Raw genomic sequence first — 11,992 nt, 5'->3', positions numbered from 1 at the left:
AGAAATAAATTGCTTCGAATGTAACATACAAACATAGAGCAGAAAATTTATTTTTCTTTCTTTCTTCCTTTTTTCAGATACGAAGCCCTTCTTCCTTCTTTCGTTCCAGACTCGCTTTTATCTGGTTATTTATGTGTCTATTCGCATTCACTTGGTTCTTCCTTTTGTTCATCACAAGTGCCTCGATGCTCACATGGGTAAACGGTCGGTTCTTTACGAAATCCCGTGATATACCTTTTATTCCTCGAATGTCCGTAAAAGTTGGCACCGAACGTTTTGTCGTAGATTGAATTTCGCCAGCGGTCATAGCAGTTGGCCGCGACCATTGTCACTGCAGATTCCATTGAATCGAACAAATGTAGTCATATACGTGTGTAGTGAAGTGAAACTACACGGCGCCTCGGACATCTCATGTCCAACAATAGAATTCATTTAGTTGCGATTAAGATCTCTTCTGACTTTCACGGAAGAAATTATATATTCGATGATATAATGCGTTTTCAATATTCAAGTAATTAAATATATTTACCGTTAAATATCTTGCGACACTAAATAAAAATTATATTGTCTCAATCCTCTTTTAATGAGTTGAGTTCTAAATTGATACAATTTGATACAAGAATCAAGCATAAATACATTTTATCACTCGTGCGAAATTTGCAGTGAATTAAATTTAGAAATGTGTGAACATGGCGAATTCCATTCACCCATTCATTGTCCCATTGCCTCGCCCATTCAATTCGTCGAGGCATTACGCAAGATAATTCTGTGTCCTGCGTTGTTGCTACTTTACGATTCGCGATTTAGGTCAGTAGATTGCACATTCATTCGCGACTTTCATTACTTTTTGCAGCGGACTGAGTGACTAGGAGTCGTCGTAAGTTTCACACTTAATTACGGCCTGGCGAGAATAATATGGGTTTATCTCGTTTCCCTTCCTGCTCGAATCTTTCCGCGCGCGCTGGAGTGAATAATCTACCGTCGGCTTACGTTAGATTACTTCATTCGTGCGTTTTATACGGAGATAGCATGAGCGATTTAATTGCAAATTGAATCCGCCCGTGCTCCGTATTTTTCATTATTTTAACCGTAATTGAAACTACTATCCATCTCTTTATCGTGCGTTTTCAGCACGTGCTCGAAATTCATTTCAATGCATGTGCCGTGCCAAAATTCATCAGCGATATTGTTTCACTCTACATTCACGTTAATAATAAGCCGCACCCATTACAGAAACAAAGTACCCACATGTGTGAATCGAGCATGCTCAAAACACATTGCACGATATTTTAATGGTATTTAATTGTAGAGTTTAATTAAGGCTCAAAATCCTCGTATAGATATTTTTATAAGCTTACTTACTCTCGTTTTATCTTCTCTCTGTTCTTCTTCATCCTCTCTCCTTTCTTCTTCATCGAGAATTAGAGACGTGGTATGGAAATAAAAGAACACGGAGATGATTTTTAATTTATACTATAATTTATTACTTTTAACAAGTGTTTCTGTGTGTGTGTGTGTATGTTCATGTCATGTGTGAATGTATATTTCTCACGCTCTCGTAAGTATGTATAGGTATTGCCTTCAGTACATACAGCATTATTTTCTTTTTTTTATGTATCTCGTTTGTCGCGGCTTATAATTTCAGCAAATTAAAGATCTTTCTCTTATATCTATGCCCTGTATAGACCATTGGTGATAATAAATAAGAAATTCATAGGAAAACAGCATCCGACTTCACGCACTGGAATAACACGCGCGCACGTTACTTCATATAATATATACTATATATATATATATATTTCTCTTTTTTTCAACATTATAGCGTTCCAACACTTTCATCCTCGAAAGACAACGTGTCAATACGTGATCGTTTTACGCAAACAAGAAGTTTCCGTGATTCGGGCTCAATTGAGAATCCTCGGAAACTCCGGTCGCATCTTCCACGCACACACACACACACGCGCATACAGACGCAATCATGCCTCCCCAATTAGTCGTATATTTACATGAATATACAGCGCTACGTTAATTTGCACTCGCAAATTGTGATATCGTGTCACATATACATGTGCGCGTATGTACAGAGGGGAAAGTATCAGGTTAGAAAAATACAGCCATCTTACTCAGGATTGTAAGAAACTTTCTAACATCTTTCGAAGTGTCACACGCTATAACAGAAGACTAGGCTCACTTCTCTCTCATCCTTTCTCTCTCTCTCTCTCTCTCTCTCTTCTCTCTCTCTCTCTCTCCCTCCCCCATTGCTCGAAAGCATATTTTGGTTACATTTCGTACCTTCGTTCGGGACCGTTAAGCCTCACGCTTCTTTCGCTTCTCTCAATCACTTGGATCCATAGTCCCACCGTGCGTTTAGCGCTAATTACAGCCTGGTAATTACTGTCTGGTTTAGGTTCGTTTCTATCTCGTCAACCGGTCTGCGAGAGAGCAAAACTCGCAGTCGTGTAACTACATGTGGCGCTAAGGTTGGCTAAGGCGTCGCTAAACGGGGGTGAGAATGCGGATCGTGCATGAGATTAGTTGCGATCGCGAGGATTCCGCGAGAACTGTCCCATGCACTTGGCTGGCGACAGGGAAAGCAAAGCGTGAGAACTTTGCTAATTGAGAAGCGATCGACTTTCAGCGGAAATCTCTTTATCTTACGACGACGACGTCAAGTGGCACGTGGCGCGATCCGCGGAGCGAAGCGGGGGCGGCTCTCGCGGGGAAGTGAGTCGCGAGAGGTCGAAGAGCGAGAGGGTCGGCGAACTTTTCGACAAAGTTATGAAGGGGCTTAAACTTCACAGTCGGTTCGCGCGGATTTATTGTGACCAAAGCGACTTAAGTGGATTTCACCTCCGGAGATTTACATAAATTAAAAGATTCATCCGAATTGAAAGCCGCAGCTTCAGGCCGGCGAACTTGCTTCCGGCATCCAGCAAATTTCACCTCACTACAGAGCCGTGTTCTCTCCTGAGAGACTTTAGACCCTACTGTTCGTAATACGGATGTTGTCTCGCGCATTACCAAAGTACCATTACCTCCTCTCGCAGAGGAGGCAGGCTGAAAGTGGCCAGTGTGAAGCTAAGTATGACGAAGCGACGTGTGTGAAATTGCCAGAAGTTTCCGCTGCCGGAAATTCTATCTTCGCGATATCGCCTCGCGGAAATACCTCGCGGACTTATTCGTTTGCTCATTAATTGCAAGATGCTGCTGATGGAAAGAGCGTACGTTGTATACAGGGTGTTTCGGGATTGGAGGAAAATGCAAGCGAAAACATAAACGTGACTTTAACAATCATTCACAACATTCATTTTATTCTATAAACTACCTTCTTCCTATGATTGCTGTCTACCGACCGATATATCTCGAAAAGCTCACAGACTGCCAATAAGTTATGAGTCACCTAAACACACGTACTAATCCTACTCACACTCTCAGGACATTGCAAATTTACTTATCGTCCACTTCTCAAGCAAACGATCGTATAAATTCCTCGTTTCCTAGGATTCCGTGCCATCATCTTCCGGGCCGAGGTTTCAAGCCAAGGAGATTGCTGTTTCGTATCGCACCTCTGCATCAATTCTTCCACGAATTACGGCCCTTCAAACTTTCGCTATCAGCCAGAATTGGAGCGATGTGTATACAACGCGATAGAGGAAGATGAAAGACGTGGCGGCGAGCGGCCAGCTGACATAGCGCAGGAGCGGGGGAGAGTCCTGCCGCGTTACGTAACGCGTTACGCGATAAGAACGCGTATATCAGCTGGCCGTCCGACCGCGCGGTCGTTGACCCGGCTGACCTGCGGCCAATACACGCCGCGCGCCGGCGTTGGCTAATACCGAACATGCCGGAATTACGGCCATGATGGTTTTATCAGACGGCGAAATTTTTACCTGCTATCCTGAAACACTCGGTATCTCGCGAAGGATGGGACGAAACGGGGAGTGAAAAATTGGGGAGAACTCGCGAGACGTTCTTCGGCGAAGAATTCGGCTGACAAATTCGGCGATTCTCGTTTTTCACGAAATAACACAGGCGCGACACAGGCGGCTCGGCTCGGCTCGGCGAGTTACGATCGTCAAGCCCGGAGCCGGCGTGCGCACTCGTCTGTGCTTGTGGTCGCGAGACTTACGCGAATCGCGCGCGCGTCACCTAAATCAAGCGGATCCTCCGCTAAATCAAGCGGTCGTTAATCGCGCCACGTGTAACGTGAAGCCGTATGTAACGATGGGATTGACGGTACTCGCTCGTAAAACGCTCGTCGTGGAATATTTACAAATGTACAGTGGAAGCTTAGAACTACGTCGTACAGCGCTCAAAAAACCGATTAGATAAAAAGCTTTGATTGTTGACGTTATTGCAACAGCACAGAACGCGCGTAAACGTATATCGAACCCAACGGTCGCGATTTGGTAGTGATTTGCTCGCAACGCTCCGCTCTCAGTGATCTGGACTCTCACTCGATTTCATTTACACCGCGTACTTCAGAGAGATAACTCTAATCTATTCTAATATCATCCTCGTCGATAATTTATAATATTCACAGGGAACTGTGAAACGCTCCGACCTTCAGGCTACTCACGAGATTCGCGCTCGCGGGGAGGCCGGGGCGATCTGTCGGGCACTTGAACGGGCTTCGACAGATGCTCGCGCGTTGCGTTGGCCAAATATTAGTGTTGAAACGTGGACTTAACGATTAAGGGGGGCTGGGAGGCAGATCGTCAAACCCGAAGTGATTTAATTAACGATGAAGCGGCAGATAGCGGCACCGAGAGTGCCTGTAAAACTACACGTTTGCTTTTCGCCGTCGCGTCGGCCTAGAAGGATTAAGCGATAATGATCAGCCGAGATCAGCTGCGAAACGGCACTTTCGCTGTATCTCTTGTCTAACATCGAGCGACACTTCCACGGCTCGATCTAATGGATCTAACGATTACAACGCGAGCCCTCGTCTGCGGACCGTTTCACAGTTCGATGAGAAAGTCTTGGCTAGCACGTGACCACGCTCCGTGATCGCTCCGAGGGGAAAGCATAGCGCGGTGTGCCGGGTTAATCCGTACGGTTACATGCCAGTTCGCGTCTCGATAGTCCGCCGTCATGCGTGGAAGCACATCCTCGGGAGTTGATGCGTCGTGGACAGCTTCTCGCGCTGCGTACTCGTACTGATATGTTTGAAAATTCGGTCGTGGCGAACTTCACACGCTTGACCGCAAACAGAGAACGTGAAAGATCGTTGGAACTTGGGACACGTCTAAGATGTCTCGAGGAAGCACTCGGCGCAGTAACTTTCGACTCGGCTTGCGAACAGAAACTTCGCCGCTGCAAAACTTGATAATGAACTCGGCGCGTACGCTCGCGCGCTCTCCTTCTTCGCTCGCGGTTCGCCGTTTCGCGCACTCGTTTAATTCGAGTTGCTTTCTTCGTTCGGCCCCTTTGCGCGGATTTCATCTTCGCGCTCGCGCGCGCGCGCACGAATAGCTTCCCACCCGTATCCCGATTTCGCTCCACAAAAGGTTAACACGGTGACGCGGTGTGCAATTTAGATGTAAAACCGTGAATCGTGATACCGCACCGGAATAACCCCACGCTCGGACGAGCCGTGAGAAACCGAGAGTTGTGTTTCCGATATTCGCGTACATCGTTGTCATTGTCCCAAGTCCACCTGATTATTTATACGACTCGTAGCCTCGGTACCGTCGCGTCGGTATCGGAATACGCGACAAATCCTACGTATCGGAGCGCCGAAGCGGTCGGAACGAGTTCCGGAATTTCGCAGTTCGATCGAGCCCGTACTATGCTCGCGAGTCAAACCTGCAAGTGTAAGAGTGACGGTAAAATCGTAAAGTAATGTACATCAGGGTTTCTCAATCTTTACGCGACATTCACCCTTATTTATTCGCGCGCACTCGTCGTTCACTATAAAAATACTCGACACTGTGCAGTCGAGTATGCTTTTATATAGTCTGTCCAAAAAGGCTGGTGAACATAATCCAGGACGAGCGTGTAAATATTTATTAATATGTAGAATATGTGGAAAGTTTACACAGAACTAAAGTAAACTAGATAAAAACTAGATAAAAACAGTTTCAACAGTTCGAACTGTGTGAGCGTTGCATATTGATGTAAACTTGTTTATTTCGTATTTTTCTCCATACGAGAAATATATTTTGTAACAGAGGAAAGTGATATATCTCTCTCTCGATACGCTCTCTCGATAAGATTTTAAAAATACAAACTCTACAATCTAAAACATGAAATTTAATTGTTGCCTACCTGTAAAGTGTCGAAATGTGTTGTTTTGTTAGAAATTAATATGTCAACAGTCTAATAATATTGTTGAGATATTTTGACGCGATGTTTAACTTTAATGACGCAAGACGAGAAAAGGAACTCTGAATTGAGAAGCCCCGAAATACCTGTGTATGCGAGTCTCTAAGCATCCCGAATTCGTCACGATGCGAAAAACTTACGAAATGGTTCGATTCAATGGTCACGATTCAATTATGTGAATTTACTATTTATTCCCTTGTAAGTGTGCTCACAAAAATAAAGAGAGAAATTACAAGTTGAATTAATCATTTTTCTCCTAGGTACTCAGATGCTCAGAAAAATAGCTCATTTTTGATTGATGCACGGGCTTCATTAAGCGCCCCATTCTCTCCGCTATAACTCAGAAGTACTTATATTTTCGTATTCGACGATAACTTATTGAATAGAGCATTCAAGCTAAAATTTACAAGGTACACTGTTTCGAAAAATCAATCTTCCTTCATGTTTTCTTAAAGCTTCTACTTCGCGCTTGGCATCACCCTGTATATCGTGGAAGGAACGGCGCGTAAATTCATTTATGTCGTGTGTGTATATGTATAATCTCTTTCTTCTCTCTCTCTCTCTCTCTCTCCCTCTCTCTCTCTCCCTCCCTCCCTCCCTCCCTCCCTCCCCCCTCCCTCTCTCTTTCTCTCCCTTCCTCTCTTTCTCTTTCTCGGTACATGTGTACCGAAATATAAATACATACAGTTACACTGCGACGCGCGAGAATATGTATAGCGTGTTCCTACGTATCGTCGTACAAACGGCGGGCTCGGTTGCTTTTTGCTTTGAGCGAAAAAATATTGCTATATCTTACACGCTACGTTAATACTGTCATGGCGTACTTAATTATCCACGGAGACGTATAGTGTGTGTGTGTAATATATGCTCGCATAATAAATACACCTCTAACAACTTTAACCCTCCGCCGTCACGGATCTCATTTATTACCTGCTTCTTCGCGCAACTTAAATTATTTTCGAGGGACGTCCTTTCCTTCCTTTACGAACGCGATATTATTATACCTTAACACAGCTAGCTGGCTAGTCCCTCTAACGAAGTCCTTTGGACGCCATAAACGCTCATCTCTCGCTCCTGCGAGATTTGTACAGATTATCTAAATTCCTCGCGGATATATCCGCGCGATACGACGGCTCATCGACGCGGCGTTCTGTTGCGCGAAGCCTCACTTAGCAATTATTTGAGCTACTACGTGCGGGAATTCAGTTCCGTCGTCGGTGCACGTGTATCCTGGCGTGTCCTCGCAGCGTGGCACGCTATGTTAGTTCAATATCATAACGCACGATTTCGCGTACTACGTAAACACGAGGAATCGTTGCTGTATTCGATAGCAACAATTACCGGATAATCTCTCTCTCTCTCTCTCTCTCTCTCTCTCTCTCTCTCTCTCTCTCTCTCTCTCTCTCTCTCTTTTTGTCGTATCGCGTGTCAACCTTGACCAAGTGCGCAGTGAAATTTTTTTCTCCGTCACAGACGTGCACAAAGTACCAATGAAACATTTCTCGATAACGCGCCTTTCCGCAATTCGAGAGCAGCGATAATGGATTTAAAAAATGAAGGGAACAGGAAGCAAAATCAAAGTAGAAAATCGCAATGTAAGCAATAATTGATTGCCTTGAGAGAGCGCGTGTATGTGCATGAAAAATTAACGAGATGCAAACAGAGCGTTCCTCGTTTGTGCAATCTACGTTACATTTCCTCGTAGCCTGCATAAATGATATTTTCGCGAAACATAGAATTCAAGCGACACTCGTTGAAAATAACGTCTCCTCGTTCCTTTCTGCGCCGCGCGGAAATGTTCTCCCAGACTCAGGAAATGGAAAATGCTACGCGAGATGCAACTTTCCTCTTTCACTTGGTAATGATTGACGCGCAACGGGACGCGGAAACCGATACGCAAACGCAGCTGTGTTGCGATTCCAAATACGAGAACAACGGTACCTGTTGCGAGAGCCTGCCAAGACCTTCAAGCCTTGTTGTTATATCACAAATACGACTGTATTCACAGAGAGAGAGAGAGAGAGAGAGAGAGAGAGAGAGAGAGAGAGAGAGAGAGAGAGAGAGAGAGAGAGAGAGTGAGTCACATTTGTCGGCCCGTGGTTCTTCTTTAGGAGGACAAATCGCTCGCGCTTACACGCTGATCAACTTGCGGAAGGCCTTGCGGAACTCGGGGTTGAACACAGTGTATATTACGGGATTCACAAAGCTGTTCATATAACCCAACCAGGAGGTGATGATAAAAGCTGTAACACCAGGCTGACAGGCCTTCGTCAGTTTCGTGCAGATTGCATCCATGATGTTGCAGGTGAAGAAGGGTACCCAGCATATCAGAAAGACCCCTGTGGCATTAATTACGACAGGATTAATCCAAGTTATTGTATCGTTCAAGCACACGATGTAACCAGCGCCTAATTGGCATCGCTTCAAGTTTTGACGCGTCATTCATTAACCAAGGCGCTTATTAATGTCTTTTCTCATAAACTTTCCAGCTTGCAACCAATTTAAAGAAACTACCGTATCATGTTCGCATTCACGTAACTTTTTTTACTTAATCACCTCTCTTAAAAACATTATTTTTTTGTAACATAACGTATCTACCGAGAAGAACGCGATTACAACGCTCTCAAGTGATGAATTAAGCATTACGAATTTCTTAAGAGCAAACATCTTCAATGTTTGGTTTAGTTGGCAAAGTATATGAGCGCATCAAGTATACGACGAAAAGTTTCTGGCGGCGTTCACTATTAACTCGCCCTTTGATGTGTTGTACGCTAAAGGACCACTGCGAGACGCAAACTATCAACTTAATCCTACTTCTCATTCACTTCGCGGTAGACACCGAGTTTAACCCTTTTCTTGAGATTTCACATCGTGAGATACCGAGCGAGCGCGACTCCCTCTTTCGACGACGACGACGCGACGTCTCTATTGCCTCGTATCAATTTTGCCATTTCAACATCCGACCACGAATTCGCGACATGACCGCTCTCTCTCTCTCTCTCTCTCTCTCTCTCCTCTCTCTCTCTCTCTCTCTCTCTCTCTCTCTCTCTCTCTCTCTCTCTCTCTCTCTCTCTCTCTCTCTCTCTCTCTCTCTCTGATCGGGACGTATCAGCGCCGATTTATTACCGGCGAAAAGTAGTTACAGCCACGAACCGGCCGGACCGATCAAATCGCCGCGTGTAACTAATCTCCCGACCTCTCGGCTTTTAAACCACTTCTCGCCCCATTCGGTCGACCACGGTTTGGACTCTCACATACGCGCGATCCATCTCCGTTGCCGTCCTTATTTTTTGCCCCGCCTCTAGCTCGTCCAAGCGCATCAATAACGGATGCAGAGGCGGACGAGCGGCGTGCGGCTTATCAACATGGTGAACACGCAAATGAACCCACCTAACACGATCGCTAGAGTCTTCGTGGCCTTGCGCTCCTTCTTGGCCGAACTCTTCTCTCTCTTCTTTTTGCTGGCCTTGTTGGCCTTGTATATCGTGAACCTTGACCCGGCCGAGGCGTTCTTGCGGTCCTTCTTGCCGGCGGACGACAGCACGCTGGGCGTCCTCGCGAGCTGCAGCGGCAATAGCGAGCCGGCACTCTTCAGTCTCTTGAGCTCCTGCTTGTTCGTGCTGCCGTTGCCGTTCTTCTTCGTCTGCGACGAGACGCTGGTCGCACCTCTCGTCGGCGGCGGCGACGACGAGGTCGACGACGACGGAGCCGAGGTGATCCGCGGGTTCGGGCTCGGGCTGGAATTCGTCTCGAGGGGTTCGTGGATCATCGTGCTGCTCGCCGCGCCGTCGTAACCGGAATCTTTGCGAACGTGGGGCGTCCCGCTCAGCTGGGCTTGCGCCACCGCGCTGAAACGACAACTGCGATTCGAGTGTCAGGAAGACTCGACACTCTTCTCGCTTCCGATGTATTCACACTTATTCGCAGCTTGCGTCACGCGCGCACGCGCGCGAAAAAAGCTGCCAATGAATTTTGTCTCCATACAGTGATGTATAAAATTGTATAAAATTGTCCAAGTCGATTGAACACTGAAAAAAAACGCCGTTAAATGAAGAAGAGAAGAAATCATTTCGTTCAGTTTTACTTCTACGGGTTACTACAAATATGAGTCATATAGGGACAACATTCATGTGTAATTATATATAATTAATAAACAAAACGTAGCGCGAAAAAATATACGCTAATTAATAACAGTGAAATTGTCGCGTACGCCGGACTTGATTAGCCGGCTTTCGAAGGTAACGCGAACGGCTACACGCAAATTACTCGCACATGCCGATACAAAGGAACCGTTCATCGCGATTAGCCTGCAAACTTCCGAATTTCTATGGGAGCGACGAGTTTCCATCAAACAACTATTGTACGCGAGCTTTGTACGAGCCATGGAAATCGGACAGCGAGCCGGCCGGCAGCCCGCCATTGTGTCGAGGCCGCCAAGAGGAGGAAGAAAATGAACGAACCGCGAGATCGCCGGCGTTTCATCACCTGCCCCATTGTAAACTCCTCCGCGGATACTTCCGTTTCGCTCGATCACCGGCACGCTTGAACTTTCGAACGTCCAACTTGCTAGCCGTTCGGGCCGAATATCGACATGTGACTTTCCGCTCGAGTTTTTCGATCCCGCCAAGTTCCGCCGTCCTGCCATAAATTGTCTTCGCCTTTTCGGGAATAACGATCGAAAACGCTTCCGAGACGCGCAAGGGATCGATAAGATGTTCCACTTGAAAGGCACGAAGGTATAATTGAGGCAATCGAAAACACGTCGGATGTAATTACAATAATTACAATCGTCCCGAAGCAACGAAGAAGGTCGATAGCGAATTAAATCGTTGTATTTCTGTAATTTGCATTATTTATCCCATTTATATTACGTGCATTTAAATAGTTTCCATGTTTTATGCATTTGCAACGTATCGTGACTCTGCGTGTATTGTTACTGCAGATAGTCCACTGCGAAAAAAAGACAATGACGAAATAGCAATCATCCTTGAGAACGAAAGAACAATTAATCTCACGTTATAAGTAACCCAAAGACGTCGCGAAATGGAGGAGTATACGGCGGGGGTGAGGTGCAAACATTGCGGCACGCGAAGCGGAAGTAATATCTTTTTCATCGGAGACCTTCAACCGACCAATTAAACGGCAGGCCAAAAGTTTTGATTGACTCGAAACCTTTCCGATTCGGCCGGAATTCTTCGGAGATGGTAAGAAAACAATTATTACTCGCTATTACTGTACCCGTTTGCGTCACTGTATTCGTTCGCGTTATGATTAAAGTCTATGAGTGCCCTTTTCGCTAGCCGCTTGCCGACTAAGCAATCGAAAAATTTCGCAAACCTTATTTGTCGCACGATATCAAACAAAAGATTTTAATGTAATTCCCGCAAAGTTCATGTGCGGTGAAGTGCTTTTTAATTTGTAGGTCAAGTTGCACGAGGGTCGCGAAAGTCTAATTTGACATTAATAAACTCTTCTAAGCCTTATTTTAATTTCATGTCGCCTTTTTTAGGTGGATGTCACGATCAAGGGAAATCAGCTAGAGGGAAGCTTTGCCGCATAATACAATACAAATTAAATTATCTTTGACGATATTTTAACGAGAAAATTAAAAAATTGAAAATCGAAGCAAATATAAAAAGAAACTGTTTTCTTTCTTTGCGCGCTT

At 45.4% G+C, this 11,992-nt stretch overlaps 1 protein-coding gene across 3 annotated transcripts in view; it reads right to left on the bottom strand.

Moving 5' to 3' along the window:
• Nucleotides 1–8,366: 8,366 nt before the first annotated feature.
• Dop2R (dopamine D2-like receptor) overlaps nt 8,367–11,992 on the bottom strand; it is a 185,833-nt gene continuing 182,207 nt past the window's right edge. For 2 of the 3 annotated variants that reach the window (XM_025298089.1, XM_025298092.1), the window contains exons 6-7: nt 9,718–10,187; nt 8,367–8,666 (exon numbers count right to left, since the gene is read on the bottom strand). In XM_025298089.1, coding sequence (XP_025153874.1) covers nt 8,458–8,666; nt 9,718–10,187 — 679 coding nt within the window. In that variant the 3' untranslated portion in view covers nt 8,367–8,457. The remainder of the gene's footprint in view (nt 8,667–9,717; nt 10,188–11,992) is intronic. The other variant, XM_025298091.1, reaches the window with a different exon arrangement.

Source organism: Harpegnathos saltator, unplaced genomic scaffold (assembly GCF_003227715.2).
Source record: "Harpegnathos saltator strain DR-91 unplaced genomic scaffold, Hsal_v8.6 scaffold203, whole genome shotgun sequence".
Taxonomy (NCBI): Eukaryota; Metazoa; Arthropoda; class Insecta; order Hymenoptera; family Formicidae; genus Harpegnathos; species Harpegnathos saltator.
Note: the sequence above shows the minus strand (reverse complement) of the source record. Positions and strands in the feature narration are given on the sequence as shown.